We start from the raw sequence: 25,168 nt of genomic DNA, 5'->3' as shown, positions 1-25,168 counted from the left end.
AGCAATCAGGCTAGGCCTTGAACCCAGAGCTCGTGTCTGGCCGTCACCTCCTCACTCACCAGTGTGCCTTAGGCGAGTAATAGCCACGTCAGGTCTTATCACAGCCTGCAGATGATGCTGCCTGGGCTCACCACCATGGCCATCTTCCGTGGTTGTGTGTGTGTGTGTGTGTGTGTGTGTGTGTGTGAGTGTGAGCATGTGTGAGTGTGTGTGTTCCTCTGTGAAATGCCTTGGCGTGCCACAAGGCACTCAACAAACGCAGTATGTCATTGCTATTACAAAGGGGAACAATAGCTAAGTCAGCGGTCATCTTTAACTCCTACCCTATGGGGCTGTTCACAGTTACAGGCCAGAGACTTAAAGATGACAGGGCCTACTTCTAGGAGCTTCACTGAAGCTTCCCTCACGCTTTGCCATCAGATGTCTTTGTGAGCATCAGGGACTGTCTCCAGCGAGTGTTTTAATCAAATCATAACAAGCAATGCCATTTACTGAGCACATACCGTGGGCCAAGTGGCATGCTAAGCTCTAACACTATCTGAAATATTTCCCAGAAGAAGTAGGTACTATCATTATCTCCACTTATTTTGGCTTAAAGAGGTGATGTAACCATCTAAACTTCTAATTAGTAAGTAGCATAGCCAGGATTTGAACCCAGGTCTATCTGCCTCGGGGTCTCTTCCCAGCATAGGACTCTCCTATGTCTGTTCACATGAGTCCACATATGTGTCTGCTATCAGCTATGGCCATAAGGGACGTACTGTATGTGTGAGAGAGAGACAGAGTGTGTGAGAGAGAGAAACAGAGATGGAGATAAGAGAGAGAGAGACAGAGAGAGGGACACAGAGAGGAGAATTTGTGTGGGTATACACATGTGTGGCACACACACACACACACACACACACACACACACACACAAGCATGTGAATGCATGTAGAGGTCAGAGATCAATACTGGCTTTCTCCCTTGATTATTTCAAAGTTTATTTTTCGAGACAAGATTTCCAGCTGACCCTGGAGCTCACCGACTCTGCAGGGCTGGCTGGCTGGAGAGCCCCTGGGATTCGGCCGTCTAAACCGCCTCTACCCGGTGCTGTGGTTGTAGATACATAGTGTAGCACCTGGCATTTTACACGGGTGCTGGGGATTGACTTCAAACCCTCACGCTTGCACAGCATTTGCCTATGAGCCATCCATCTCCCCAACCCCCTTCCCAGTGGTTTTTTTCATTATTGTTTTCGCTCCCAACTAAAGAGTACTCAAAAAAGCTCAGCCAAAGCTATCCCTGCCTCCTCCTGGGCTGTGGAATTTCACTGGGGATTAACAGTGCAAGGCACAGGTTATAGGCCCATTGTAAATTAGCTTTTCGGCCACATAATGAACAATACAAGGCAGCATGGCTTTAAGAGGACCATTTATTATATTGCAATAAACAGAACTATATAAAGAGAATTATTCCTGAGACTCTGCACATCTGTGCTCACAATCATGTCTTTACGTGAGCTTTGCAAACAGGGATAAAAGTCCAATTTAGACTGTGCACTGAACAGCAATTCTCCATTCAGCAGGAAAGGTAATTTAAGGTATTCTAAAGGAATGAATGCTGCACAGGTCTCGTTTTTTGAGAAAGGTCATAGCCATCTCTCTTGATCATGATCAGAACTGTTAATCCACACCATAATGAGCTGATTTGAGATTTACTTTAACAGTATGGAATGGCTGGACAGTCATTTGAGGTAAATTTCCCTTCCCCACTTCCCAGAATGCACGTACTACAAGACAGGCACTTTCTTATCTCTCAAATTAAAAAAAAAAAAAAAGCACCTTTCCCATAGTAGGTATGTTAAAGTGTGGTGTGAACTGGAAGAGAGTGCTGACTGCTTTCTTCCAAGGGCTTCGTTATGGATTAAGTGAGTTGTTAAGTGTGAATATAGCCTACTGTCAGGACTGTGCAAGGTAGTTCACACATGTTCCTATTAAATCCTCATCTTGGGAGGGTCTAAACAGAGGGTGTTTATAGAGAAAAGGCTGCCAACAGCATTACCCTCTGTAGAACCAGGAGCCCCATCTGTTCATCCGTCCATCCTCCCGCCCATCCATCCAGCCATCCAGCCATCCACCCACCCATCCATCCTCCCGCCCATCCATCCATCCATCCATCCATCCATCCATCCATCCATCCATCCATCCATCCATCCTCCCACCCATCCATCCATCCATCCATCCATCCATCCATCCATCCATCCACCCACCCATCCAGCCATCCAGCCAGCCGTTCATTGTCTTTATGAAGCAGGTACAGTAGGTCAGGCCTGCACTGAGTCCTGGGCTGTCTCTATTAACACTCACAGTTGCTACAGTGCATCCATGTCAACTCCTGTTCAGTAGAGCACTAAGCCGGAAAGGAATTGGGGGCAGATTTCAGAGGACCCTAAAACCTACACCTCGTTTCTCTTTCATTCTGAGGAGAGGATGAAACTAAAGGGATAGCATGGTGGGGCAGGTGCTCCCGGTGACCCCCATTTCCTGCAGCCCTCTCAGGATCCCTTGTGGCCCTGCACCAGATAAGTCTCAGTAAAATCCATCTTGAATCGTAGGAGCCACTGTCAGTATTGATAAATGACACTTGCTTTCACTTAGAATGAAAATATTCCTCACAGGCTCATCTGCTGCACCCTTTGTCCTCGACTGATGATGTTGGGATGTTGTAGAGGCTTTGGGAGGTGGAACATGGCTGGAGGCAGCAGGTCGCTGCCGTGGTTTGAGTGTGAAGGGTCTACCACAGGCACAGGTGTTTGAATTCTACGCCCCTGGCTGGTGGTGTTGGTTGGGAAGGTTGTGGGGCCTCTGAGAGGCACAGCTTTAATGGAAGGAGTGTGTCACAGGGGGTGAACCTGTTTATAACCTGCCCCTACTTCTTGTTTAGGCTTCCCGGCTGTGGTAATAACATGATCCTCCAGCCTCCTGCTGCCGTATCTTCTACACCACAATGGAATGAATCCTCTTGAAGCATAAACCAGAACGAACCCTTCCTCCCTGAAATGGCTTGTCAGGTATTCTGTCACAGGAACCAGGCAAGTTATCAACACTCTCACATTCTGTGAGTGTCCTGTCCCTGACCACTCCTGTCTCTTACTCAGTTTCTTGGTCACCATGAGGTAGAGAACTTCTTCCATTATGTACTCTGACCATCACTATGGCATGCCCTGAGTAATCTCGGATCAACCCTTTCCTGAAACTGTGATCTAAGATGAATCTTTCCTCCTTTAATTCATTCTCCCATTACACTGGTTAGAGCTATACAAAAATACCCAACACAACCCAATACAAAGAACCCCAAGGCTGAGCAAAGGGAGGACGCCATTTTTGAATTATCCGCTCACTGAAAGGAAAGGCATAAAAGACTAGAAGGTAGGGCAGGGAGGAAGGAATGTACCCACCATGCGGGGAGTGCAGTTAGGCGCCTGAGAGCGGGGTCACACCACCAGCGCTGAGGGGGCACAGGTAACAGTTGACTCTCCCTCCACCCATGCCAAACCCCTTCCCCCATATTTACCAATGGAACAGTCATGTCCGGTCCAGCTTGGGTCACAGTTGCAAAGCCCAGTGTCTGGGAGGAAGGTTCCATGGCCCGAGCACTGGTCCAAACACGTGGCCCTGGGGGTCTCACAGTTGGTGCCCCCCCATCCCACGGAGCAGTGGCACTCGCCTCGCACACAGACACCTCGGCTGGAACACGTGGGGTCCATGCAGTCCACTGTGACATGGAAGGAAGACAGCACAGTGAACATTGGAATGGCAGAGTGAGGCTCCCGGGAAGGGTAATACTGTCAAAGCGATCTGCCCACTCCGGGAGGCTGCAGGACAGTAAAGAACAGGGCTTCCGTGAACAGCAGAACAGACCTGAGTTCCCAGTTCTCCAAGACTGCTCTCACCTATAAAATGTGGCTACAAGTCCCTGCCCTTTGGTTTGTGAGGTTCACTGAGAATAAACGTCTATCAAGTGGCCACACAACACCCAGCGCCTCCCATGTGTGGAAAAACTGCAACGAGAGAGGAAAAGGCTCAAAGGGAAAACTGAGGCTCAGAAGGGTAACTAATTTATGCCAGGTCCCACAGCTAAATTCTACCAGAAAGGATTTTCCTCTAATGCGTTCGTGTGTGAGCACCCATCCATGTATGCCTGTGTTTGTGCATGCGCTCGTATGTGTGTTTATATGTGTGTATGTATGTACATGCACACGAGAAGCAAGATGCTGAGTGTCTTCCTCTCCTGCTCTCTGCCTTCTTGCACTAAGAGAGGATCCCTCACAAAAGGGAATCTCTGGGCTTTCTGACTATGAAACAGACATGGTTAACAATCTCTATGTATCAGGTTGCCACAGGAGCCAGTGACAGTGAGGATCAGAAGAAACTATATGAACTATAGTATCACAGAGGAATATTTTTCCACCGTCTCAGAACTTTGAGTAGTGAGGCTTATGCAAAATATGGGTTTATCTGCAATTCAAACATTTAAATGTTATAACTAATTTCATTTGTAATCCAGAAAAAGATTTGACTTTTATACCAGAGACCAAGAAACCTGGTCTGGGTATAAAAGAGTCACAGGCACAAAGGGGCTAAGACTTTGCAAAAAAGAACATGCTGGGATATTTGTTTTGAGGACTAGTTTGTGGAGAAGGCTCTTTTATCATCTTGGTTTTGAAAGGAGTTTTACTTGGCAATCTCAATGGTGAGCGAGAGGGTTAGGGGGCCAGGAGTAACTAGCTGCTAAAATCACAGTAATGACAGTAGTAAAAGTTGTCATTCATTTAGATGCTTGTCTGTGCTACATTCTGCTATTAAGCATTTTATGTAGCTCTACTTAATCTATCATATCATTGCAGCACAGAAGGAATTTACATTTCAGCCTCTCTCTCCTGTCTAGATCGCTTGCTATTTTCTCTTACAATCTGAGTGGTTCAAAAATAGATTTGTGGATATATGCTCATATAAACACATGAAGTGGTTTAAAAATAGAAACCAAATCAAAACACAGAAAGAAACAGGACCATGTGGGGAATTAATAAAGCCCAATGAAGGCAAATGGCTTATCTCTCATGGTCTCCAGACACCGTTTTAGTAACGGCTAAAGCATGACCTACCAAAGTTCGGGTAATTAAAAATAATAGAGACAACAACAGTGATAAATCCTCGTGATAGGCCTCAGATCCCGAAACCTCAGAAGGATTATTCCAGCCCATTAGGCTACTATGGTCCAGACAGCTTTCCAACTCTACAGGAAGCAATTCAGGGATTTCTACCCAGAGAGGGAGGAAAGCATTTCCTGATCTGTGGAGTGCCTGGCCTCAGCTTTGGGTTGACCCTGCCTCCGAGGACCCCAGAGTGCCCTCAGTGCAGATTCTGTACATATTCAATGCTAGCTTGGAGGCTGGGAGGGTATTGATTTTGGTGAAATGTACTTGGCATCACAAAAAGGAACCAGCAAGAGGAATCCCTCGGTCTTGGTAGAATAAAGAGTAGGAGGAGCTAATGAGAGAGCAGACTTTTCTCAAGACAGCTGGTCTTCGTGTCTCCAAGTGACCCAGCCAGCATGGGTGGCTCACGAGGTCCGCATGACAGGGCAAGGTAGCTCCTGGAACCTGCTAGGCTTGACAAACTCATGGAGTGGCACTGAGCCCCGATCCTCAGCTGAGGCTCTTAGCTCAACAGTAGGCTTTTTTCTTCTGCCAAAGAGGCTTTGAGTGGCCTGGATCTGCCCCCTCCTGGCCCTCTGGGTGACAGGAGTTCCAAGAAAGGATAAATCCATCTTCTTCCCACACACTGAGACACCGAGGCAGCCTTGCGAACACGGGTTATCTTCCAGAAGCTATGCGTAATGCAGGAAGAGCCAGCATGGCTGGGGGAGGGTGGTGTCTGGGAGGTGCGGTAACCTGCTCTAGATTCTTTCTAGAAGGCATGTCAGACAGTCGCCTTTTCCTCTCTCACAGAGCCAAAATTCCTTGCAGAAGCTTAGCTCATTAATGAGTGACGATGCCCTCACTGCCAGGCTGCAAACACAGGCTCCCGTGACCCCAAACTGTTCCGAGCTTCGCCACAGAAGCCATCAGATGCCCTTCAGGACTGAGAAGGCAGCGGCTCACTTTTCACTACAAAAGATCTAAGTTTGCGCTCTCCTGCCCCTCCCCCAGCCCCCCTTCAAGCATCCCACCCTTGGCTCCTTTCAGGCTTTAAAAAATATGGAGCCATAAACTTCAGAAGAGGGAAGGAGGAGAAAAAAGTAAGCTTGTTAGCTGATGTTTTATAAACAGGGGAAACCCGTTAGCAGCAGAGCCCAGGGAGGAGGGTGAGGAGGAGGTAGGCCCCCCAAAAACATGATTATAAACACGAGACTGTGCAAGCCTGTTTCAGCAGAGAAAAAGAAATAATAAAAGAAATCAGTCCCAGATGGCCCTCCTCAGAAAGGGGAGTGGGCGGAAAAAACACTTCATTTCAAATAGATAACGTAAATCAAAGTTTAAATCTTTTCTTTTCTTTTCTTCCTCTTTGAAAAATATCCCAACGCTCTGGGGCACTGTCCAGTGTCCTTCTGTCTGGGGAACACCACATGGGCTTGGCTGGGGTGGAACAGCCCACCGTTCTAATAGGAATCTCTCCTCATTTCCCTTCGCTGCATAGCATCTCCACCTCGAGTGACCACAAGAAGGGAAGGCGGAGGAGGATCCTCCAGCTCCGGGTGAGGAACGCCAGGTCCCGTGTTCTCAAGGCTACTCTCCTCTCTCAGCAGCCACCTTCTTCCCCAAAGCTAGGGGCTCATTGGAGAGACAGGAAATGCCTTTCAGACACTGATCCCGCTGGCTCCCTACTCAGGCCTGTTAACATCCTCTTAGGAGAGGATGGTGCTGTGAAGGAAGGCTCTCTGTCCGACAGTAAATGGGTTTAGAAGACGAGCCTTCCTAAGAACCCCTCTCTCCCTCTGGGGAAGGAGAGGTGAGGTGACCACCCAGGGCACTGGGGGGCAGAAAACAGGTGACGGCAAGTGCACGCACTGACCATCAGGTGAAAATGAAAGTCCATCCATTTCCCAACCTTGGATGAAGCAAGGAGGGTAAAGCTTGACCGTCCCCGGAATAACGCTACTAATGTGAGAGCCACATTTATGGAGCATTTACTAGGCGTCAGCCACTTAGCTAAGTGCCTGAAATGGGCTATTTCAGCCAGTCCTCACAGTGGCCCCCTGAGGAAGGTGGCCTCACTTTGTGGAGGATCCTGGGCCGGGACTCAGGGGTGTACCCGATTTCAAAACACGGATCCTTGAAAGCCATCCCACAGCGTGCGCTGGCCTCTCCTTGAGAGGCGGCCTGTGTGGAGTCTTACCTTCCTCGCAGCTCTCGCCCTTGTAGCCCGGGTTGCAGATGCACGTGCCCATGATGCAGGTGCCGTGGCCGCTGCAGGCCACGTCGATGCACTGGCTGGTAGGCACATCACACTCAGGGCCCTTCCAGCCACTGTGGCACAGGCACCGGCCCTTCAGGTACTGGCCATTCCCGCTGCACAGCACGGGGCACGAGGCTGAAGAGATAGCACGGAAAGCCTGGGTGAATCCCTACCCAGCATCCCCTCCACTTGGCCGACAGCATCAACTCACCTGTGGTAAACACCCATGTGTACCCATCATCCCCTTCCCTCCGTTCCAGCTTAAACACCCCTGAGGCTGGACGTGAAGGTGCGTGAAGCCAGGTCAACGGCTGTCAAGGGGTGCTACTGGTTTCTCCAGCCTCCTCAGATTCAGATGGAGAGCCCTGGCTGCTGGGAGCCTTGGACAGGAAGCTGTCATCTGTTTCTTGTTATCACTGGGAGAGACAGTCTGGGGCTCCTGCTGCCTACCTCACCCCTCCAACACTCTTCTGCTAGCACTCTATTGTCACCCTGCCGCCTGCCACCACCGCACTACTAACTGTTGTCTTTAACCCTGGAAAGTCTCCACTTCCTTGTCTTTCAGATGCCCCCCACCCCACCCCATTTCCACCCCTTACATCACAGCCCTTCAAGAGAAGAGCTGAGCCCAACTTAGCTCTTTGGAGTATCTTTCCATTCTGCCACTTAGCATAAAAGTTTTGTGATCATCTCTATGAAGGACCCTATCTGAGACTAAATTATATTGTGTTGTGGAACAAGCACTCGCCTGCCATACTGAGACACAATAAGGCTGTTTGACTCTTAACCTGAAGTGGGGATGGGATGAGACAGCCAGTCTCCTCAGGAGGAATGACTCAGCTCTCTCTGCCCCACCTGGAGGCTTTTCTTTATAGAGCACTCAGCTGGCAATCATTGCTGTGCTTGCTAGGCTGCCAGCTTGTCTCAAGGCAAGTCTATTTCATACTAGCTAAAGTAGGCAGAGACCCCAGCGCTACGTCCTGGGTGGGGTACTATTCCCTTGGCCTGGGAAATCACTTCTGCCTTTTGTTCTTGAATTCCACAGGCCTTGGACTTGGGTCCAGTCCCATTTCTTCTCTCCTTCTGCCTAGAGCCCCACACGCAACCTTGCTGCCTCTGTTGCAGGTGTCTCAATGCTGATCTGCTCTCTCAGATCAGCCTGAGGAGCTCCAGGCCCTGTCATTGGGTAAGTCTCGTATCTAGCACAAGATGAACTCCTAAATGGACATGAAGCCAGAGGCTTCTGGATAGAGGGGGGGAGAAACCCTCTTGACAAGAGGCCATTTTGGTTTTCCCGTGGGGAACGGCAAATTCTTTGGGACTACGGCTCACCGGAAAGTTCCCTCATCATGCTCCTAGAACAAAAATGAAGGCCAGAAGCACACAGTAGGTCTCAGGTAGCGTTCAGACTATCTCAGAAGTTGTTGTCTTTAGCAGTGCATATGCTGAAGGCGGCATTAGGGTACATGTGAGAGGGCTTGCCAGGCTCCCACATCCCTCTGCTGATGTCTTAGCTGAGATTCTGCTTGTGTTGTAAGAAGTGGAGGGGTTCCATATGCTTCCCACCCAGGCCAGGGAGGAGGCGCATCCAAGGTGCTTGACGAGGGCTCACGGTCCCTCACGGTTTGAAAGGACTCCTCACTGCCATTCTCACTAGCCCTGCCAGGAACACGCTACTCCCAGTCCTGACCTATCACCTGAGGTTTGCTGTCCGTAGCTGGTTAACAATGGCTGACAGGGCATGGCTCTACCTGCCAACTGCTTTTGACAGGACACTGTAGAATGGCTCTTGCAGTCCTTCCTGGGAACATCAGGGTTCATCGTGAGTCCTAAGCTCCCTCTGAGAAGTGGACCCCATAGGGTCTGGGAAACGGTCACCTCTGTGTCCCTGTGGGTGCTTACCTCGGCCACAGTCAGGACCCAGAAAACCCAGGAAGCAGTGGCAGGTCCCAGAAATGCAGTCACCATTACCATAACAGTTGCTGGGGCAGTTATCCACTGATTCTAGAAGAGAAGAGAAGGAGAGCTGAAACTGAAGATGGCTTCACGCTACGCCAAGCCCAGGGTCAAGACTTGCGAACCAGACTCACCTGAGAACACACACACACACATTTTTTTTTTTTTTGAGACAAGGACTTGAGTAGTCCAGGCTGACCTTGAACTTGCTATGTAGTGGAGGATAACCTTGAACTTAGTATCCTCCTGTCTCTGCGTTGGGATTCCCGGTGTGCACAACCATGCCCTCCCGCTTTATGCAGTGCTGAGGATGGAAGCCGGAGCTTTGGGCATGGTAGGTAGGCTCTCTAGCTGCTGAGTCACATCCCAGCCTCTTTATGTATGTTTTAGTGCTGCAGCCAAACCCTGTCTAGAGGAAGCAGCCAGACTCGTGAAGGGTGGCTGTCTTTAGCTCTATTCCATTTGTACACAGACGTATCTTCCCCAACCTTTACTTTCCACCTGTCCATCCAGGGCCTCACCATCTCTAGCTGCGACTTCTGTGGCAGCCTTTTGTGGGTAGCCTTTTAGCATTTTCTAGTCTCCAATTTATTCATCTGACAGCTTGAGGGATCTCTGTGATGTGAACTCGATGCTGTTACTCTGCTACTAAAAACCCTTTATCGTCTGCACTGGCTGCCTGAGAGATCCATGCTCCTTCGAAAGGTTTGGGCCTTCTCCTCCTCTCCCCCCTCAGCTATCAAGCCCACTTCTGGATGAACTGTTACTTCCTCTGACTCCCCTAGGGACCTCTGACAAACGCCCTGTGTGACGGGTCAAGGAAGCACAATGGCTTTCAGAAAGATTTTAATAAAAAAGTAATCTGTTTGTTGCTCTAATTAGTAAACAGAATATCTACAAAAGTCGTCCACTGAGAATAGTCATCTGTCAATAGCACTGGGTAGGGAACAACACAGACTTAGCTATGCTCAGAACACCTGCCTGGGGCCATGTAGTTCCACAAATCTATCTTATGTCACTGGGACCAAATCTGGCAAGTGTATGTAGGATTGTTTCCATTTCACTAGAAAGAAAAAAGCAGCCAAGAGAGAGAAAGCACTTGGCAGAAGGCCATAGATTCAGGATTTGAACACGGGCTTTTGGACTCCGACCCTAGCCTCCTTCCGTGATGCCGTGCTCTTTAGGCCCGGCAGAAACTCATTCCACACCAGAAGCCAAGGGTCTGAAGCCACCCCCTAGGGAGCAGAGCAATCAAGGAAGGGCACAGAATTTGAGAACTTTCAGAGGCTGAAGGTTTCCAAGAGACCATTAAGCTCAATGTGCCTCACTTAGCAGAAAAGGAAACTGAGGAAGAGCATCGACTTTCCGGAGGTCACAGAGGGAGTCTGCGGAGTAAGAGTTAATGCAGAGGGGAAGGTTGGTAGGGCAGGAGATTTAAGGATTTAATTTCTCTTAGCTAACAAGCATCCATCAAGGATCCAAGCCCAGGAGCTGAAGAGATGGCTCAGCAGTTGAAAGCGTGTGCAGAGGATCAGTATTTGGCTCCCAGCACTCAGAAGCCCACAACTGCCTGTTACTGTAGCTCCCAAAGATCTGATGCCCTCTTCTGGCCAGCATAGGTACTGCGCTCATGTGTATATACCGCCCATACATAAAATTAAAAATAAAATATTCTTACAAATGAATAAAAAATAATAAAAAAGCCAAGTCTGTGGCAGATATGAAAAAGACATTACCATTTCAGACCTGAGCTGAATGAAGAGTGACCTTCCACCTGATCAGCAGCATGGCAAAGAAAAAAGGTTCTTCCTGAGGGTAAGGGGACATTGTTGGGATCCATTCTTCCAGCACCATGCTGTGTGACCAAAAACAGCTTTCTTCCTTATTATGAACCCCACTTGCCTGTTCTGTACAATGAAGGTGGTGGCATAGGCGACTCCCTGGGACTGTTTCCCGTTTTAAAATAGCAGGGATTATAATGAAGAGATCAATTGTATTGCGAGGGCATCAAAACATAACTGTAGTGGAATTCTCAAGGGTGTACCACGCACTGCTAGGTAGGGCAGGGGGCTTGAATAGTAGCTTGGTGACACAGAGAGGAATGGGAGATGTCGGTAGAAAAGGTTTCCCCAGGGCTGGAGAGATGTCTCAGAGGTTAAGAGTGCATAGTGCTCTTGCAGAAGCCCTGGTTTTGGTTCCTACAACCATGAGGCATGTTTTCTGGGCCTTGCAGAGAACTCATCCTAGAGCAGAAGCAGGGGGTGCGGAAGTTGAGCAAGGGGGGGGGGGTGTCTGGAACAGAAAGGTCACCATGAAGGCAGCACCAGAGCCGATGGAAGGGGAGAACATTCTAGAACCTTCACAACTTGAATTGAGAGAAAAAACACTACTGAATTCAACTCGCAGCTCAATTGTGAGTAAGAAACACTACTATAACACGTGTCTTCGCTTCAGGGCTAAGTGATCTGTCTGGGCTGCAAATGAGTGAGGCCCTTGGGGTCTGAGCATCTATTTTCCACAGGCTCTGCCTGGAAAAGTTCATGTTACTGGGTGTTTACGTGAGCACTGGCTTCCTAAACACATTTCTAAATGCACACCACTCAGGAGATATCATTGTGAATATTGTTTTAAAACCAATGGTTTGAGCAAAGTTCAGGGCCAGATGACCTTTCCGGTGAGCTCCTGTGATCTGTACAGTGGGAAGGACAGCATCCCCAGGTTTGCTGGAAGAGCCCAGCACAAGGAGGCAGAGGGCTTGGTTTCTGGGTCTCATCCTGCTCTGGAACGGCTAGGGCCCGTGGCCTTGGGTCTTCCTCACCCACCTCCTCATTATTGTGTGCATTCTCCTCATAAGTCCCCATTTCCAACTTCTGTTTCTCCTTCCCCAGCTAATTCCAATGCCACAATCTCTGAGAAGCCTTCTTGGCTGCCCAGGCAGGCCAAGTCCTCATCACTGTGAAAACACCAGATGCTCAACTTTGTTGCCTATGGACCTTTGGGCTCAGACACTGACTTCATTCATTTGGGTATTTACTCTGGAATCCAACCCAGGGAAGGGCATCCATCCACTTTTGATGCTATTGCTGAAAGAATTCACTATGGTCTCCCAGATCTAAAATGCTACAGTCCAGTCCTTCTCAAGCCAAAGGCAACGGGTGTACCCCTCTTAATAAACGCTAGCTACCAGCTGTAATTCAACAGGATCCACTTACAGACCACTCGCATACATGTTCTAGATTCTGAGTTATGAAATCTACAAGACACAAACTTGTTTATCACCTGCCAAAAATCCTTTGCCGTGACTGAGTGAGGAAAGCTTATTTTTCTGGAGCTCCGTATAGTGTCAGCTGCTAAATCTGACAGAATGGAATCTTGGATGCTCAAGAATTTGCCTGCGGCTGTTAGTGTTGGGGGAAGGCATACATTTTAAGAGACAAAATAATTTGAAGATGTCGATGTGAAAGGGAAGGGAGCCATTTGGAAAATACTTGCTTTTGATTAAATGTTTGCATGTATAGATTTTCTTCCACATAGAGTAATTTCAACAACTCGGGACCTACTTAATATCCCATGACTGTGGGGCTTGAGAGATAGCTCACTGGTTAAGGGAACTTGATGCTCTTGCAGAGGACCTGAGTTCAGGTCCCAGCACCCACACGGTGGCTCACAACCATCTGTAGTTCTAGTTGTAGCGGATCTGATGCCCTCTTCTTGCTACCGTGTGCACTTCATGAATAAGAGACACATACATGCATGCAGACAAACCTTTACATACCTTTTTTTTTTTTAAATGCAGTTAAAAAAAAGATTAAGACCTCAGAATACTGAGTCTCCACTGACCACCTAGATATCTTTGTGCTATGCTCTGGGGTAGAGATGATCCTCTCAGACTGTACTCCGTAAACTAGCGTATGTCCCCAGTCAGTGCTCGAGGAGTCTCTGCCCCTGCATTCCTCCCGTTCTGCTTGATGTTCACACTTCAGCTGCTTTGGTTTAGCAGAAGGTGTACTTTCTGATCTGCCTGAACCGGAATTAAGAATTCAACTGCCTGGGAGTAGCTGATTTTCATAATTGAGTCCACAGTACGCTAGAAAAATGCTGGTCTTTTCCGCCTCAGCTTCTTGTTTTTCTATCAGAGCAGTGGCCTGGATAGGGAATTTGGTTTTCTGGAATGTTTCCCCATCTATCAGTCTTGGAATATGAAGTTTAAAGGTTTATTTTTGCTCTTTCTTTGGACATGGGCTGTAAGCATCCTGTGGCTACTGAACACAACATTGCTGCAGATACGAAGGTGCATCTTCAGAGGAAAGAAAGGACAAAGGTGCCCACTCCTCCCCTCTCCCCCCAGCAAGGAGATTTCGGAGGGAGAGAGAGTCATGAGGATGTGGGCTCATTCCACTGCAGGGCTCATTCTGTCTGCTGATGACTTCTTACTGGAACCAAGTCCTTAACTTGGCCATGCTAAGGAGAAATAGGTCACATACAACACTCATGACCTTTCCTTTGAAGGCAGATGCTTGGGAAGGCCTACCTGCCTTCGGGAGGCAGAGGCAGGTGGATCTCTGTGAGTTGAAGCCAGCCTGGTCTACAAAGCGAGTTCCAGGACAGCTAGGGCTACACAGAGAAACCCTGACTTTAAGAAAAGGAAAAGAATAAATAAATTCCAAAGCCTGTTTTTCTAGGGTCATCAAGGAAACTATTGACTGGAGAAGGATAACGGAAGCAGATGAGGAAGCCCCTGTTTCCCAGGCTGTGATGATGGAGGGAGGGCCATCTCCTCTGCTAGCTCACCATGTATTGGCACTTTTACTTGTAATCCTAGTCTAAATCAGCAAACCCCTGTGACCTTAAGAGAATGGTGTTGGACCCTTCATCAAAGACAAGATGGACCTCTCAGCATCCTTGGATCCTCTCTTCCCCTGTGATGCGTCTGGGCCTGTGGCTACTCCCTCCATTTTCTTCCTGCTTTTGTGTCTCACCCTATGTTGTAAAGGAGGGTGCCAGAAACTCTTTGAGAATTTGGCTGAGGAAACGAGGTCTTCCTATTACCCAACCTGAGGTCCAACCTTCTGATGCCTGCTTCTGGCTGCTGTGTCGGGATGATGACAGCAAATGCTACAGACAGGACTAACCTCAGGACTTCAGTTAGTGAAATTTACACTTTATGTTACACCCCCTGATGTAACAGATCCCTGACAAAGACTGAGCTCAGTGTATGATGAGTAACCAAAAGGAGACACAAAACAGACCCAATGGGCAATATTAGTTTTTAATTCCACCTTAAGTCCAGGTTGAGGCAGAAGTCTAAGAGAGTCTCCTCATCCTGTTAAATGAACCTATAAACACATAATTATATAGCCTGGCTCAATACTTAACAATAGTTAGGAAAAAAAAAATAGGTACCATGCCAATCATTTTAGAGTCTTAATGGAGCCTGGAAGCCAAAGGTACTTGTTTAAGTTCACACCACTAAGAAGGTGAATCTGGCAAGTGAATTGTGTCCTGGGAAGTGCCGTATGGCCTGGGCCAGAACATGAACTCTGGAACCAGTCTGTCCCTTCTGGCCTATGACTCTTTGGACAAAGGCACCTCTCCACCCTCACTTGTGACGTGGGGTTGGGAACAGCAGCCACCCCAGAGAGTTACTGTGGGGAATAGTAAACAGGGTCATGCTGTACGTGAAAAGTGGCTGGCCCTGGACCAGGCAGCGCTGGTCTTTAGGCTGTAAGAGTCACATATGTCTTCCATTTGTGAACTGAAACAAAGCGCTCAGTTGGTCTAATGAACCCAAATAAGGAGATGTGGGTTGTTGGGGGTAAACACATACACATGCAAAACACACAGAAACTCCCCATGGTGAAAATGAGAAGGCAAACAAGCCATGTTCTTAGCGTGCAGGGGGCAGGGTGTTGGGGTAGATTTTCTCCTGGGGAGAGCACTGTCAAGGCAAATTAAACCTGGTGTCTCCCTGAAACCCCAACTCTGGCACACTCATGCCAACACCTAAAAGACCGTTTCTCCTGTGCTTTCCAGATTGGCGCTGGGCAGGCGCCAGGTGCTGGAAAGCTGTTCTGTGGTGTGTGAGGTGTCAGTCCCTCAGGCACCCCAGCTTTCTTTGCAGATGATGGAATTCAAAGGTCTTCAGTCTGCAGCCGTTTAGGTCAACACAATGACAAAAATTTGACAGAACCCCTGACAGCCTGGGCTTGATGCCAGCTCCGCGCTGGCATTTGAGCTGGGAGACCTGTTTTCAGTCAAACCCAGAAGTCTACCAAACCACTACTGAGATGCTCCGAGGAGGGGTCTAGGAAAAAGTCTTCCCTTGATTCTATATGTCTAGGTTCTTTATGCGGAAAACCAAATTCTACCAGCAAGATGGTGAGTTCCTTAAAGACAGATGCCAAAGAGTCTGGTGAGGGTCTAACACAACCAAAATGGTCATCGACACTCGCTTTATTGACAACTAAGCAGGAACACAAGGGGGAAGCAGGGGAAGGGGGCCAGAGACTAAAGAAGGCATGGCACAGTGATCAGGCCGGATTGACTAGGGAAGCACGCAAGAAAGCCCCTCCCTGACCTTGGTTCTTACTGTGCAGTGCTCAGGATGAAGGCAGGGACAGGAAGCTCACAGTCAGACTTCACTGCGTTCTCAGATCATATTTAGAGTTCAGAAGTTCACATCTGGCAGCCACATTGAAGAGGCTGATAAGATAAGCTAGGACACGCTCGTGGATGAACGAGAAGGAAGATAAGCGAACCAGAAGCCACATTTCAGGAAAGGAATTCTTGAAAGGATTGAGAATTGAGCCCGGGCAGTGCGACCTCTGTTTAAAAAGCACACATTATGTGAAACGGGAAGGAGACTTTGCTTTGCAGCCATGCTGGGCTGACCCACCCACTGAGTGAGGACTGTCTATAGTCTTCGGGAAACTGACTTTGTAAGGGTCAGAGTAGGGTACTACTCACTTGTTTGGGTTGTGCTCTATTTATGTCCAAATACAGACAGGTCGCGCACATGCCACCTTTCAGTCTATAGCAAATGACATCACCCTCGATACAGAGCTGGGCTTTACAGAACAGGCGCTAGCTGAAGGACTAAATGAATGGTACAAGGCCTGTGCTGGTGAGTTTTTGTCAGTTTGACCAGACTGCCTCAGATGAGGAATTGCCTCCATCGCACTGGCCTGTGGGCATGTCTGTGGGAAGCTTTCTTGACGGATGATCGCTGTGAGAAGACTCAGCTCCCTGCGGGCAGTTCCACCCCTAGGCAGGTGGCCCCGGACTGTACAAGAAAGAAAGCTGAGAATGCGGCAGAGAGCGAGGTGGTAAGCAGCGTTCCTCCATGGCCTCTAACTCAGTTCTTGCCTCCAAGTTTATGAACTCCTGCCTTGGCTTCCTGCCAAAGTTTATGAGGCCTTCAGTTCTGCCTTGGCTCCTGTTGATGATGGATTATAACCCATAAGCCAAATAAACCCATTCCTCCCCAAGTTGCTTTTGGTCATGGTATTTATCGTAGCAACACAAGATAGCTAGCACAAGGCCATACGTTTTCAATCTCTAGATACACGTCAGGGGAGGATCCTCGAATGACCGGTGGGGATACCTTGAGTGGAGGATTAAATATAAAGCTTGACATTTAAGGTATGAACCATGGTATAAGGAACATGCTTGAATATATCAAGAAACTTAGGCTTTTTTTTTTTTTCCCTTTGCTACTCCTGTTTTAGTGACCTTGGCCAAGTCTCTTCTTGTCTCAGGCTATTTCTTTCATTTCCAGCATTTATTTAGTTAGGAAGGTGGTCTAGTGAAGATTATGGCCCAGGTGATTTGCCAAGTCCAGCATCTAAGATCCAGTGAGTCAGATCCAGTTGAAACTACTTTGAAAACTGTACAAGTCAATGAAAAGGCTGAGAAAATCATCTTGATGTTTGTAATTCAAGGGTGGAAAAGAAGTTTGCTCCTTTCAGGGATGGCTCTACCATCCATAGAACATTGCCCTCACTGGTTGCTCTGGCTGAGCTTGGCCTCTGCTCCTGGTTCTGCTGTCAGCAGCTTTCTCAGGTGTCACGGGCAGGCTGACCACTCTGGTTCTACCACCTTCTCTAGAGAAAATGACGTGTACTTTCCTGCTTTGATTGCAAGCATATGCTGAAGAGGCTCTGAGAGGCAGGCTGGGTGGTGACAAGATTGACAAGGGCTGTGGGGACAGGTGAGATCACCTTTCTGCTGCCCACGGTTGCCTGGACTAGGCTGAGCATCTCCTGCAGGGAGACCTCATTCACAAGCTGAACCCCACTCTGGGTCTCATCGTACTATGTTAGGCCAATCAGGGTCTTGCTTTTTTCATATTCGAACTATAAGAGATCAACTAGAAAGGATGAACATTTGTTAGCACAACAAAGTAACTGCGGTTGGCAACAGTCAGCTTCATACTTTGAAGCCGCTAGTAGGACTTGGCCTGCACTCAGCAGTTGCCAGAGAAATGACACATGTTTGGAATGATCTACTGATGGCAGTGATCTGTGATCTGGTCATTACACATTGTGTACATGCATGGCCGTGCCACATTCTACCCCTTTTGTGCAATTACTGTATGTCATTTAAAACTGAGAGTCTATTTTAAAGATTGGGAATGGTGGTGGGTGCAAAAAAGTCTACAGATATGAAGCAATCCTGGCACTTGCCGGGTGGAGGCAGGAGGATCAGAAGTTCTAAGTCATCTTTTAGGTACAATAGTGAGTGTTAGGCCTACATGATACCCTGTCTCAAGAAATACAAAACAAGTAAACATGGACGTGCTCTTTGTGAAACGACTTTACTGCCATGCTGACTTTTCCTCGAGGTCATCTGAGTGTGCTTTTGCCTCTGGCAGCTGAGAGAACCTCAGGACATACACTCGCCAGTGCCCCTTCTCAGGATTAACATACTCGACATTTGCAGGCTTGGAGGAAAACTGACAAGTACACAACCTAGTATTTTTTTTTTTATAGCGTTTCCAAATACAGTTATACCTGGTCCTCATGAGTAAAGGGTCATATTTCCTTCTGTGGGATATGCAGGTACATTCTTCACACATAAGGAGAAAAGGGCAGTGTTCATTATTACTCTATTTTATAGATGACGATATGCAGACCCAGAGAACATGCTTGAATTCCCAAAGCCAAGCAGCAGGCCAGTATTTAACTTGGATTATTCTACTCCGCTTTCAGGGAGGGAGTCTCCTGCACGGCTGCCAATGCCACTCTTTTTTACCTCTAAACTCCAGTTAGTAGCAGAATCAAGACTGCCTGGAAGCTGTGCACAGCCTGGTCAATTCGAACAAGAGACAGTTTGGATTTGGATCGCTTACAACAGGCCTACCACCATTTCAAATGCAAAACACAGGGAGAAGCACTCAGAGGTGTATGCTGGGTAGACTACAGAATCAATTCACTTATCCTCTAAATGTTCATTCAGCAAACTAGTGCTGTCAGGAAGCCCCAAAGCTTGGTTCTTGTTCTCAGGAGGTACTGGTTTATTAGGGTGTTTGTTTGTTCCCCATCTTTGACTGAATACCCCTCATAAGTGAGTTAATCGGAGGAATTGTTTATTATGGATCACAATTGTTTATTGTGGTTTTAGGAATCATTCTGTCATGGTGGGGGGCAGTGAGCAAAGCAATTCAAATCATGGCAGTCAGGAAGAAGAGGGAGGGAGAGAGAGAAAGACAGAGACTGGGGGAGGGGTGGAGAGCCTGCAATCTGGCTTTCCCCTTTTCCCCTTTATTCCACCCCACCCCCTAGCTTACGACATGATGCCACCCACATTCAGGGCAGTCTTGCCCGTTAGGAAATTCTCTCTGGGAACTCTCCCTTCTACTCACTGTGTCTGGGACAGTTTATTCCCCAGTGACCATTCACCTAATGCCAAATAGATGCCTGGTACAGAGGTCCTTAGGAATATCAGCCTGCTCCTGTGTGAGTGCCACCATTTCCAGTCTTTGGTCTACATCAATCACCCCAGAGCTTGTTAAAACAGAGAGATCCTGGGCTCTACCCCTTAAGCTTACAATTTAATAGGTCGAAGGTAGAGAGTTAAGAGCCCAGGCGAAGCAGATACCAAAGGCCTAGGCAGCACTCTTGAGAACTGCAAGGATGGCACTTGACACACAGGTGTGTGAAAACAAGCCAGAAGTGGCAGAAAGACAGAAACTACACAAGGATGCAAGAGAACTTGTGGCCCGGTTCCAAAGAGGAGGGCCTGGTCCTCCAGGGGCTACCATGTGAGCAGCTTTGAGAATAGATTTCCTTTTGAAATGCTAAGCAGCTCTGGGAGAGATGAGGGCCAAGCAAGAGCCAGATCCAGAATAAGCTTTTTTTTTGGTACTCCCACACAGTGACCTGCTAATCATCCTGCCAACTTCATGTCAAGCCCATCTTTGGGACAAATTACTTAAGAAATCAGCTTTTTAAAAGCTCGACTCAGCTCTTGGCTAGAGACTTCCATCTAATGAGCATCGCTTTGTGTTGAATTATTCCAGGATGACAGGCAACGCGGGAACAGAAACAGGCTGGGGTGAGGCATTGGGGATGGGGTTGCTAATTATTCTCCAATCATTTATCTAAGCTAGTCACCAAACCACTCTCTGCTGCTTACAGATCACACGGAAAACCAAGTCTCCCTCTTCCCTGGGGTCAGTACAGCTGCACTGGAAGAGCCACATAGCTAAGCAAGAATGACTTATATAGTTCAGGGTAAAAATACCTTTGCTTGGGTGGCTCTTCGGATGCCTCAGTGGGTAAAAGTGCTTGCTGGGCAAGCCTGATGTTCTGAGTTCGGGTCCAGCTCATTCAAAACAGACACACTGGCACAGGTGTCTATAAATCCCAAGATGCTTCAATGGGGAAGTAGGAGGCAAAACCTCGAGAAGCTCAAGGGCCAGTGAGTCTGGCTTACACTTCAGTGAGGGGGCCCTGTCTCCAATTAGAAGGGATGATGAGAGCCAACATTCTTACCTTCTCCTATACATATCTGTATCCCCACACAGAAACACACATATACACACACAACAAAGATTCCCCCCCCCACCCAAACTAACCCAATAAATCCCTTCCTTAGGAAGTAGAACTGTCGTAGCCCGAGTTAACTCTGGCCCAGGTCGCTGCATGAGGGTCTATGTCGCCTGTGCTCTCTGCACCCCCACCTCACTTCACTCAGCTCTGTGATGACAGGCAGAGCTTTCAGCCTGGAACTGAGTTTCTTTCTCGCCATCTGGAGCAGGCATCACCAATGGGGCCCCTCTGGACACATTTGTTTATACAGCGTTTTTCAAAATTTGAATTAGATGCCAGGATTTTTCAACAAGGAGATTTCTGGGGGGAAACCTTAATGCTGGATTTTGTTTTTAAAACTAGAAGTAGGGATGTGGTAGCAATCTGCTTGCATTTAGGGGGCGTCCAGGCCCAGTGATCAACCACATGCATGCTGCAGCTTCTGAACCTGGTGTCACCTGCCTGGTCCAAAGGCTTCTGAAAGGCCATAGGGTCTGGAGCAGTGTCCTCCCATGTCACTTGTCTGGGTGCCACAGTCACATACCATCTGTCTGTTATTCACCTAGCAGGTCTTTGCACTGCAAATTTATTTAAGACAGAAACTTTAATGTCACTATGAAACAATGACTCGCTGGTCCTAATTACAGCTTTGCCAGCTCACTCGAATAAACCCATGGTTTCTGAATCAGCCTGTGCAAACCAACAGCTACACTTTAGGAAACACAGGTAGGGCAAAGCCCACTGACCTTCCTGCACAATCTGTTGGGGGCTGGGGTCTAGCTCTGCTCTAGAGTGTGGGTTTAGCAAGTGTGAGGCCTGGGTTCAATACCTAGGCCCCCCCAAACAAAATCAAACCCAACCACATCTCCTTGCCTCAAAACTCTGCCTGTTGTCCTCTTCAAGCTGCAGTCTAGTAATTAATTTCCCATCCTCCCGCCTCCTGGGTCCACTCCCCAATCGTAGCCTCCCTGAGGCAGCCAAAGCTGATAAAATTCCCTGTTAATCCCCTTTGCTTGGCTTGGCTTCAGACTCAACTTATTTCTTTTTAAAGATTTCTGTGTGCATGTGTCTGCCCGAGTTCATGTCATGTAGCAACACTCGTGTGGGTGTTCTCGGAGGCCGCGAGCGGATACTAGAGAGCTGGGGTTAAAGCAGTTGTGAGACACCCTAACTGGGTGCTGGGAACTGAACCCAGGCCCTTCAGAAGAGCAGCAAATGCTCTTGACCACTGGGCCATCGCTCAAGCTCCTGAGCCTAATCCATAGCATGGCCCTTCTCTGATGTGTTCAGATCTCTCCTGGAAAGACTGGGCTCTTCTCGTCTTCCAATGACAATTTACATCACTCTCGCACTTGTCTTGTGGCTCCTACTGTGCCGTCACTTACAAGCTCTGATGTCCACCTGAATGGACAACAAATCCCCGCAAAGGAAGGGCTCCAACCCCAATTATCTGTGCCACCCCATGATTGACACTTTGCTTTGTCCCAAGGCAGTATTTGTTAAGTTGTGAGCAACAAAGCACAACGAGAGTTCACATCTTCTGGTGTGCTTGGCCTCATGTGTTAAGGCCGGCCTCCTTCTGTGGGGCCCAGACTCCTTGCTTCCTTGTTAAGTTCTTCTTGTTTTAAAATTTTCATTCTGCTAGCTTTTCCCCAGACCTAAGGCTTCACTGCCATCTCTTTTTCGCGGGACCCACTAAATTTGGCTAGACTTGGTGTTGGCCTTCTCTGAAAACAGCAGTGGTTGGGAGGGCATGCGGCAATAAAATTTTGTGGGGCCTCAGTCCCCTACTTCAGTAGAAGCTGCCAACATGGTTTCCATGAATTATTTACTTGAGTTACTTCTATCAGGACATAACACACAAAATTGATTAGCAAGATGGAAAAATTCTCTGCCTCTGGTGGATTTTCCTTTACAATAATCATAATTTGTGTAGGTCAGTCACACAGCGATTTGAACAATTGTTCTTTTGTATTTATCTACCAGGCAACACTGGGCATAATAACTTGGTTCTGTATCTGCGGGGCCATAGGCTGAGTTGGACCTCTGCTTGACACCAAATCCTATTAGAGAACATGGTAATGTGGTTACGTGTTCACGTTCAATATTTTAGAGTTGTCCCAGCCACCCAGACAGCTCATTCTCTCTGCCTCAAGGCAGACCCTGCCCCATGGCAAACACAGCAGCTATGTATCTCACAAGGAACTGAGCAATGGCTGCTTCCGAGGGACATGCATAGAACCTTCTGGTTACTTCTGACTTACAGGAACAGGAGTGTAAGCTGCCATCGTAGTTCAGACAGTGGTACTGCCTCCAGGGGAAGGCTGCCTTGTCCCCTGCCTAGTGAGAAGGTGGCATTCTGTGTGCCAGGACTGTCTATTTTAAATGCAGGAGAAAGCTCGGTCAGCTCTTAGCTCCTGCCTCTAGTTCTCTGGATGCCTGGATGAAGAGCTGCCCTGGGCACTTTGCCACTGCCCCTGTGGGTCAGCCATCCTTTCGCCATTTTGTTCCTCCATTTGGCCAGAGCGTCCAGTGGTCAGCGGGGTCCCCATTCCCTTTGCTGCTTCTCTGGGCTTTCCCAGGCTCCTCCGGTAGGAGCCAGCCTCTATCATGATGCGACTGCTCATGGGTAGACCTCCCAGTTGGTGGCTGAGATGGCTATGCCATCAGACGAGTCCCAACTGACATTCCAGCTCCAGCTCGGCCTAGCAGCTCCGGATTCTGGGTTTCTCATACCCATATCTTGTAGGAAGTCGTGGGGCAAGGATGATACAGCGTATAGAGCACGTGGGCAGGGTTTGCTGCCATGGTCTCAGTGGAGAGAGGTGAATTAAACTGAGAGGAACAAGGTAAAACCAGGTGTATGAGCCAAGCCAGAATCTATGTGGAACACGGAAAGATCGTGAGCTCTGGAGCAAGCCCTTGGCTTTCTAACACCGTGGTGCCACCCAGGCGTAGCCTTGAGCAGGTCACTTTCCTGTTCCACACCTCAGCTCTTTTGGCCTGCAAATGCCAGTAAGTGTGAAGTTCCTGACACAAGCGTCTCTCTAGTATCAGTAACGGACCGACTGTGGCTAGGGGGCCTTGGACCTTTCTTTTTAGCTGACTGTTGGCTGACCTTAGCCCACTTTCCTGCACCAGGTCCCCCAGTACACTGTGCCTGCATGCAGGTGTGTAGGCTTTATGACAACAGGGTCAGATCGAGCCTGGCTGTGGGCCTGGGAAAGCAGCAATTAAGGCTCCCACACTGTCTCTACAAAGACATGGCTTATACGTTTTAAGACACAACTGAGTCTGTGGGAGATCATGTTTCTTCCACCTGCAGGACACACATCACACTGCAATGGCCCACACTGCAGCTGCTCAGTTCTCCCTTCCTTATGGGTCTGACCTCCCAGGCACTGACAGATATTTCATAGACACAACTTCCTCTTCCTGTGAAAGATGACTTTCAAGGCTCTAATCCAACTGGGCCTTTCTCTTGAAATCTCTTACTACCTGCCCCCATCCCCATCCATGTTACTGCCCTCCATGAATGCCTTGGTGATGTTCTGTTTTTAATGACTGGGACTGTTCTGTCTCTATAGGCAGGGTGTAAGACCCAGTCACCAATGCTGTGTGCACCTAGGGGAAGCCACTGGACAGCTGTGGCTTGCTCACTGTTTATTTGAACTGGGGTGGCTAGGAGTCCTGCAGGGTTTGTGGGTATTGAGCCTTCTCAATTGAGAATAGAAAAAAAAATGGACCAAGCCCTGCAGGGGACAGATTCTTCCTGCTGACATCCCTCACGTGGACTTCAGAGAGACAGGATCTCTATGTGAGTGGCTGCAAGGCTTTCTGTCCTCTGACCTTCTCGCATTAGCCAGCATTCCCAAGTACTCAAACACAGGTGCCTTAGAGTGCTCAGGCTATGGTGGCTACTGCCATAGTCATCTGAAGGTTTGCTAGCCTTTGGTTTGCTGACGGCTTGGAAAGTACCATTAGTGACAGTTTCCTTCTCAGACTTACACAGGGGACACTTTCTAAGACATCCTGTGATAGTCGAGTGAGGGCTAGAATATTTGGCTTCTCATACCTCCCATCTGTGCTCCTGTGTCTTTAGTGTGGATAAAAGGAGGCTGGGCAGAGCAGCCAGCTGATGAAGGCCAGAAACAGGGTCAGGGGGAGACTTCCTACACAGGCTGGAGGCTGGAAGGAGCTGTGTTTTGGTAAGCTGAGTGCTGGCTGTTATAAATATGTCTCCTCTCAGAACAGCCTTCTGAGGTCAAGCATGATTGGGTTGACCTACCACAATTCTGGGCCTATGGCTAAGGTTCCCCAGACTGGGCTCAACCCTCAGGCTTTCTCATTGTCTTCAGTGTTGGGATTCAGGCTAAAGACAGAAATGGAAGAACACTGTGTGAATGCCTACTGCCCGTCAGGTAGCATCTATGTGGCTCATTCAGTTCCTGCAGGGGTCAGAGGGCATAAGTACCTTCTCAACGCCCCAGTGCCTACTGGGTACAGATCTTCTCTTTCCCAAGCCTCTCTCTCTACTCTTTCTCTATGCTCCAGCTTCTCCTTATTCTGAATCTGTGCTCGCTGGCTCTTCCTGACCATGCTTCTATGTTCTCTTGGTCTACCTAAGCCTATGATGACGCTCATGTTGGCCTTCACAAAATTCCAATGACAGTTCGCCCTGTACAGCAGCGCTGTCCACGTCCATGGGGTGTGAGAAGCCCTCAGACGTCTACGACCTTCCTC

General features: G+C 48.4%; 1 protein-coding gene across 2 annotated transcripts in view; it reads right to left on the bottom strand.

The window, feature by feature from the left end:
- The window catches only part of Tenm4 (teneurin transmembrane protein 4), a 697,438-nt gene that overhangs the window by 129,413 nt on the left and 542,857 nt on the right, over positions 1-25,168 (bottom strand). For both annotated transcript variants that reach the window (XM_055623346.1, XM_055623347.1), the window contains exons 14-16: positions 9,342-9,443; positions 7,380-7,574; positions 3,556-3,756 (exon numbers count right to left, since the gene is read on the bottom strand). In XM_055623346.1, coding sequence (XP_055479321.1) covers positions 3,556-3,756; positions 7,380-7,574; positions 9,342-9,443 — 498 coding nt within the window. The remainder of the gene's footprint in view (positions 1-3,555; positions 3,757-7,379; positions 7,575-9,341; positions 9,444-25,168) is intronic.

Source organism: Psammomys obesus, unplaced genomic scaffold (assembly GCF_907164565.1).
Source record: "Psammomys obesus unplaced genomic scaffold, mPsaObe1.curated_primary_1811, whole genome shotgun sequence".
Classification (NCBI taxonomy): domain Eukaryota; kingdom Metazoa; phylum Chordata; class Mammalia; order Rodentia; family Muridae; genus Psammomys; species Psammomys obesus.
Note: the sequence above shows the minus strand (reverse complement) of the source record. Positions and strands in the feature narration are given on the sequence as shown.